The sequence below is a fragment of the Pistacia vera genome, unplaced genomic scaffold (assembly GCF_008641045.1).
Source record: "Pistacia vera cultivar Batoury unplaced genomic scaffold, PisVer_v2 Contig650, whole genome shotgun sequence".
Classification (NCBI taxonomy): Eukaryota; Viridiplantae; Streptophyta; class Magnoliopsida; order Sapindales; family Anacardiaceae; genus Pistacia; species Pistacia vera.
The window spans coordinates 731198-738879 of NW_022196502.1; the positions used below are offsets into that span (position 1 = coordinate 731198).

The 7682-nt window shown below is 28.9% G+C and overlaps 1 protein-coding gene across 1 annotated transcript; it reads left to right on the plus strand.

The window, feature by feature from the left end:
- Nucleotides 1-4978: 4978 nt before the first annotated feature.
- On the plus strand, nucleotides 4979-6710 carry LOC116111856 (methanol O-anthraniloyltransferase-like). The gene is made up of 2 exons (XM_031398021.1): nucleotides 4979-5507; nucleotides 5584-6710. The coding sequence occupies exons 1-2, from the start codon at nucleotides 5055-5057 to the stop codon at nucleotides 6520-6522; spliced, it is 1392 nt and encodes a 463-aa protein (XP_031253881.1). The 5' UTR covers nucleotides 4979-5054; the 3' UTR covers nucleotides 6523-6710.
- Nucleotides 6711-7682: the final 972 nt, after the last annotated feature.

A 7682-nucleotide genomic window follows, 5' to 3' on the forward strand; every position in this document is an offset into this window, starting at 1 on the left:
ATATATAGTTATTATAAAAATATTTTATATGTTATATTTAGTGACATTTTGTATTTGTATTAATTAAAAAAACATACAATCATTATGAAATATAATAAAATAATTAGACATTGAAATATTAATTGAATTTCAACACTTTTTATTACTTATAAATTACATATACAAACTTAGAAATTAGAATTAAAAATTATCATACATCTTCATTTTCATTAATTTAAAAAATATTGATTTTTATTTTTTTTCGTGCCATGCCGTGCCGGCCCACGTGCATTTTTTAAGGTCCATGGCACGGCCCACATGATTATGGGTCATGTCGTGCGATGCTTTTTTTGTATCGTGCCTTTTGCCATCGGTCGACATGGCCCACAGCCAACTAGGGGTGCATTTTTCGGGGGAACCAGAACTGGAACCACACAGTGTATGTTCCCAAAAAATGGAACCGGAACCAGAACAGCACAGTACAGGTTCTTAAATTCAAGGAACTGGAACCTAAAATACAAGTTTCGGTTCCTTTCCCGGGTACCCTGTAAAAAATCAATTACCCCCTATTAGTTTAAAAAATGACAAAAATACCTTAAAAGTTTACAAATACACCCCTAACAAATTTTGATTACTCATTCATTTGTGTCTAGTGTAACTCATAAATCCTGTAATCTCTAGGCAATACTTGAATTCAATCAATTCATCAAAATTCACATAAAATTTCTCAATCAAAACCAAGACACAAATAATTTTTCATCTGTAAATTGTTAATTTAATGTTATAAATTGTTAATGTTTAAAATGTAATATAATAATATTGTAATTAATTAAGTAATTATTTAATTATAATGTAATGTTATAATTAATTAAGTAATCATGTTATACATGTATAATTAATTAAATTTCTAATTATTTAATTAAATATTGTACTAATGTTTGTAATGTAATGTTATAATTAATTAAGTAATCATACTATAAATTTATAATGTAATGTTACAATTAAATGGATTTTTTAAACATTTAATTAAGTAATATACTAATGACTAATGTAGTAAATTAATAATGTTTATAATGTAATGTTATAAATTTATAACTAATTAACTAATCATTTAACTGTGTAATGCTATAATTAATTAAGTGATCATAATATAATAAAATGTAATGTAGTAATGTTATAATTAATTATGTAATAATTTAATTAAGTAATCATTTGTTTATAATATAATGTTACAATTAATTAAGTAATCGTACTATAAATTTATAATGTAATATTAATATGTTATAATTAATTAAATTTTTAATCATTTAATTAAGTATTGTGCTAATGTTTATATAGTAAATTACTAATGTTTATAATATAATGTCATAATTAATTAAATAATCATTTAATTATATAATGTCATAATTAATTATGTGATCATATTATAATGTAATGTTATAATGAATTAAGTAATCATACTATAAATTTATAATTTAATATTGTAATTAATTAAATTTCTAATCATTTAATTAATATACTAATGTTTATAATGGAATGTTATAATTGATTAAGTTTATAATTGATTAAGTAATCATATTATAACTCTATAATGTAATGTTATAATTAATTAAAATTTTAATTATTTAATTAAATAATGTAATAATGTAGTAAATTACTAATATTTATAACGTAATATTATAAATTTATAACTAATTAAGTAATCATTTTACTAAGTAATACTATAATTAATTAAGTGATCATAATATAATGTAATGTAATAATGTTATAATTTAATTAATAATTATTTAACTATAATATAATGTTTAATTAATTAAATTTCTAATTATTTAATTAAGTAATCATTTGTTTATAACGTAATGTTATAACAAATGTTTATAATATAATATCAGAATCAATTAAATAATCATTTAATTATGTAATGTTATAATTAATTATATAATCATACTATAATGAATTAAGTAATGATACTGTGAATCGTTAATATAATATTATAATTAATTTGTTTATAATAGAATGTTATAGTTAATTAAGTAATCATTTAATTATAATGTAATATTATAATTAATTAAGTAATCGTACTATAAATTTATAATATAATGTTATAATTAATTAAATTTCTAATTATTTAATTAAGTATTGTGCTAATGTTTATATAGCTAATTACTAATGTTTATAATATAATGTCATAATCAATTAAGCAATTATTTAATTATGTAATGTTATAATTAATTATGTGATCATACTATAATATAATGTTATAGTGAATTAAATAATCGTACTATAAATCTTTAATGTAATATTATAATTAATTGAATTTTTAATAATTTAATTAAGTAATGTAATAATGTAGTAAATTACTAATGTTTATAATGTAATGTTATAAATTTATAACCAATTAAGTAATCATTTAACTATGTAATGCTATAATTAATTAAGTAATCATAATATAATGTAATATAATAATGTTATAATTTAATCAAGCAATTATTTAACTATAATATAATGCTTAATTAATTAAATTTCTAATCATTTAATTAAGTAATCATTTGTTTATAATGTAATATTATAATTAATGTTTATAATATAATATCATAATTAATTAAATAATCATCTAATTATGTATTGTTATAATTAATTATGTAATCATACTATATAATCAAATGTTACAATGAATTAAGTAATCATACAATAAATCTTTAATATAATATTATAATTAATTTGTTTACAATAGAATGTTATAATTAATTAAGTAATTATTTAATTAATATTACAATTAATTAAGTAATCGTATTGTAAATTTATATGTAATATTATAATTAATTAAATATCTAATCATTTAATTAAGTATTGTGCTAATGTTTATGTAGTAAATTACTAATTACTAATGTTTATAATATAATGTTATAATCAATTAAGTAATCATTTAATTATGTAATGTTATAATTAATTATGTGTTTATACTATAATGTAATATTACAATGAATTAAATAATCATATTATAAATATTTAATATAATATTATAATTAGTTAAATTTTTAATATTGTATTAATATTTGGAATAAAATGTTATACTCCCTCCGTTTCTCTTTAAAAGTCGTTTTAACCTTATAATTTTTTTTCCAAAATAAATGTCATTTGGCCAAATGCATCCCTCTCTCTCTTTCTCGAAGTATGCCCCTATCTCCTTTCTCTCTTTCCCTCACCCCTCATCTCCTCTCTCTCTCTTTCTCTTTCTCTTTAAAAGCCATTTATTTTCCATCAATCATCATTGACATTTCCAGGAAAGAGCAAAGAGAAAATTTTTTTACATTNAAAAAAAAAAAAAAAATTAATTAAATTCTTTTTTTTCACTTTCATATTCATCTTCTTCTTCCCTGTCTCTCCAATTCTTCTTGTCTTTTTCTCCCTTCCCATTGTATATTTTTTCTTCAGTTCGTCTTCTTCTTCTCCCTCTCTCCAATTCTTCTTCGTCTTTTTCTCCCTCTCCACTTGTTCATATTTCTTCTTCTTCTCTCTCTCCAATTCTTCTTCGTCTTTTTCTCCCTCTCCCCTTTTCATATTTCTTCTTCTCCCTCTCTCCAATTCTTCTTAGTCTTTTTCTCCCTCTCCCTTTTTCATATTTCTCATTCTTCTTCTGTTCGTCTTCTTCTTCTCCCTCTCTCCAATTCTTCTTCGTCTTTTTCTCCCTCTCCATTTTTTCATATTTCTTCTTCTTCTTCGGTCTTCACCCTTCCAATTCTTCTTTGTTTGATTGAGAGAAGAGACTGGGAGAAACGTGGCATCGGTCTTTGTGTGAGAGAGATTGGAAAAATGATTTTAGAGTTTTAATTTTTTAATGATTTTTTAAATAAATTGTGGGTGCCCGTAGGCATTATCCGGTCCACCAACATTTTTCACGGGCGGGCCGAGTACAAGTAAATTTTAGGGATACCCATACCTGCCTGTTTGATAAGGGTACCCATTGACCCACGAGTACAGATACCTCTTTGCCAGTCTAATCAAAAGATTGTTATAAGACTCTTAATTATACAAACAATTTCAAAGAATTCGACAAAATGTAGTGAAATGCTACATCAAAGAGGACATCAACTGTGAAGGCAAGGCAATTTCATTATCTACTCTTGTGTCTTGTCATATTGTTTGATGCCAACCAATATTAATTGTCATCCACAATTTTATTTCTCACTTCCCTACACCTTTAATATTGAGTTTTCTTTTTGGGAGATTGATTGAAAAAAAAAAAAAAAAATTAATGCTAGGAAATAAATATTAGGACCCTTCACTCAATTATTTCAAAAGAAAAAAATATCTTCGACAAATTGAACAAAATGTTCATGTAAAGTTACCTCAAGAGCTAGCATATTGAAGACAAGTCAAATTACGTAGTCTATGCCACATATTTATTACCATTTTTAAGAAATGCCTACAGATAATTGCCGTCCACAATTTTCATTTCTCACAATGTAAATAAAAAAAAATATGTATATATAAGAATTAATTATCTAAACCCAAGGAGTTGGCTCAGTGATCAAGGAAGTTTACTCCTTCCTTTGAATTCTTAGATTCAAACCTTGAACTCACCTATCACGATAATATTGTAGTTTATCTATTTCTTTGATCTTGTTAGCTAACGCAACAACCCACTGTCATGGGATAATTTATGCACAACTCGACAAATCCCCGTTGGTATGGTGCCTACTTAAATCGAGGATGTTCCAATAGAAAATTGAACCTAACATCATGCGCATATCTATACTGTTCATAATTAGCCCTAACCATTTAGACAGCACACGGATGGATTTACTACAGTAAAGTTAAGTTAATAAAACACGTTGTTAAGACATTTCTGATGTATTTTTCAATTTGCCTTATTCATTCTCAACCATAGAGAAAGAAGTCTCGGTCAAGATTCATCTGAAACACATTTTTCACATGTAATTAGTGAACAAGGTGTACACTGACAGTCGCTAGCACCACTCTATTAACTATAAATACCTAAGCAAAGAAACCCCTCGTATACAAAGTCCTTGAACACTCAACCTTACTCAAGCTATCAATTAATCAACTCAACAATGGCATCAAAATTTTCCCAATCTTTCAAAGTAACCCGGCAGGCCCCGGAACTGATCGCTCCCGCAGAGCTGACGCCAAAAGAAGTGAAGAAACTTTCAGATATAGATGATCAAGAAGGGTTCAGGTTTCAGGTTCCGGTGATATTCTTGTACAGGAATAATCATCCTTCGCCTGCAATGGAAGGGCGAGATCCAGTGAAGGTTATCAGAGAAGCACTGAGTAAAGCGCTTGTGTTTTATTACCCTTTGGCTGGAAGGCTGAGGGAAGGGGAAAATCGGAAGCTGCTGGTGGATTGCAATGGCGAAGGGGTTTTGTTCATTGAGGCTGATGCGAATTTCTCACTTGATGAACTTGGTGACGAAATTCATCCGCCATTTCCATGTTTGGATGAGCTTCTGTATAATGTTCCGGGCTCTGACGGCATCCTTGGATGTCCACTGTTGCTTATCCAAGTGAGTTTACAAAGACTTCAAGTCGACTTTTCTCTTCATTTTTTCATATTAAATACCAACATCCTTAATTTTACAGGTGACTCGTTTGCTATGTGGAGGATTCATCCTTGCTCTACGTTTAAACCACACCATGTGCGATGGATACGGCTTAGTCCTATTCCTAAACGCCATGGAAGAAATGGCACAAGGAAAACCAACACCATCTGTAACCCCAGTATGGCAGCGACACCTCTTGAATGCAAGAAACCCACCACGCATAACACACATCCACCACGAATACGAACAGCTCGACGATTCCAACGACACTCTCCACACTACCAACCCCAACGACCTCGACCACAAATCCTTCTTCTTCGGCCCTGAAGAGATCTCCTCCCTCCGCAACCACCTTCCTCCCCGCCTCAAAAAAAGTTCCACATTCGAAATAACAGTAGCTTGCTTATGGATATGTCGAACGGCTGCTCTTCAACTCGACCATAACCAGACCGTTCGGTTTTCTTGCGTAACGAGCGTCCGAAACAAGGGAAGTGGAATTCCTCTTCCTCAGGGCTATTACGGGAATGCGTTTGGATACCCCGCCGCGTGTGCGAAGGCGGGGAGTTTGTGTGGCAGTGGACTGGTGTATGCAATGGAGTTGGTGAAGAGGGCGAAGGCGCAGATGAGCGGAGAGTATTTGAGGTCGGTGGCGGATTTGATGGTGATGAAGGGGCGGCCCCGGTACACAAATGTGGAGAACTTCATCGTTTCGAATCTGGCGAATTCGGGGCTTGCAGAGGTTGACTTTGGATGGGGGAAGCCGGTGTATGGTGGGACGGCGGGAGCTATGTCGTTGATTAGTTTTTGCATGAAGTTTCAAAGAATGGATGGGAAGAATGGGATTCTGATTCCGATAAGCTTGCCGAAATCAAGTATGGTGAGGTTTCAAAAAGAGGTGAAGAAGATGATCGCTCAAGGAGCATCAATGGAGGATTTGTCTGAAATGAAACAGAGTGAGAAGTTATTATGCAAGCTTTAATTAAGTTTGATTTAGTTAGTTCCAATATGTTTGAATATTATAAATTATTGTGTGGAAAATCAAAACTTTCTTTGTTGTGTGGTAAGGATTTAGAATGTCATGTAGATTGGATTTTCCAATAGAATAAGAACAACCATGAAGTCCGGTATGCGTGTCAGATATATATACAAATTCAGCATATAATTTTATATCTACAGTTTATTTTAATTTGTTCTATTTATCTTTAATTTTGTTATAAGTTGTATTTGTGGTGGTTTGTCATATATAAACAACATGAACTTCACATGTGAACCACTCCATTAGTTGTCGGAAAAGATAATGCGGTCTCACACCAATAATTCTTCAGTAGGATGGGATATCATCATAAACTAAAATGAAAAGGATGTATCATGTGAGGAATAACTTTACCATTTTTTATCAAAGATATGTCTTATAGTTTTAAAAGCTTACACTGACACCCCTTTGACTTTAATCCGTCAAATTGACAATAAAGTTAAATGGGTAAAGTATCATATGTTGTTCAATCTTTTAAAATGACAAAAGAGAAATAAAAATTAAACTAAAAAATAAAATAATGGAGTTAGGGCAAAGTTATATCAATGATATGGTTTTAAACAAAAATAAAATTGCGAGGGCGTAAGGATGATAAAAACTTGACAAAGTTACCATTCAAATTATATGTTTTCAAAATTGTAACTTGTACGGGATATCTTTGATAAAAATTACTAAAATTATTCTCCACATGATATAAACATAAACCTTAGGAATAGTTTATAATAATATCCCGAGTATGAATTAACTTATTTCATCTCCTAAATTTTTAGGGTTATTTATTATTATATAAGAATTCTTAGGTACAAATTGCAGCATCGAATGCCATTAACAAATACAAATGAAAATAAATCTTACAACTTTTGAGTTTTGATACGAAAATAATTAAATAAGTTTATGTATTTTAACAATTATCAATGCTAATAAAGCGTAATATTCTAATTTCCGATTGTTAAATCTCAAACGACCCAACGATTTTCGTAAAACAATCAAATGGGTATGCATTTCCCTATTAATATACAATGGCAGATGCTTTCACAAGCTTCAACTCATGTGATTTACCAGGTAAAAGAAGAACTCAGCATATGCATTTTTTGCTTTATGAATTT

Bases quoted from the DNA above. Each gene is read 5' to 3' on its own strand.
- LOC116111856 (XM_031398021.1), top strand. From the start codon at position 5,055: ATGGCATCAAAATTTTCCCAATCTTTCAAAGTAACCCGGCAGGCCCCG. The intron at 5,508-5,583 runs GTGAGTTTACAA...TTAATTTTACAG, and splicing joins GTCCACTGTTGCTTATCCAA to GTGACTCGTTTGCTATGTGG.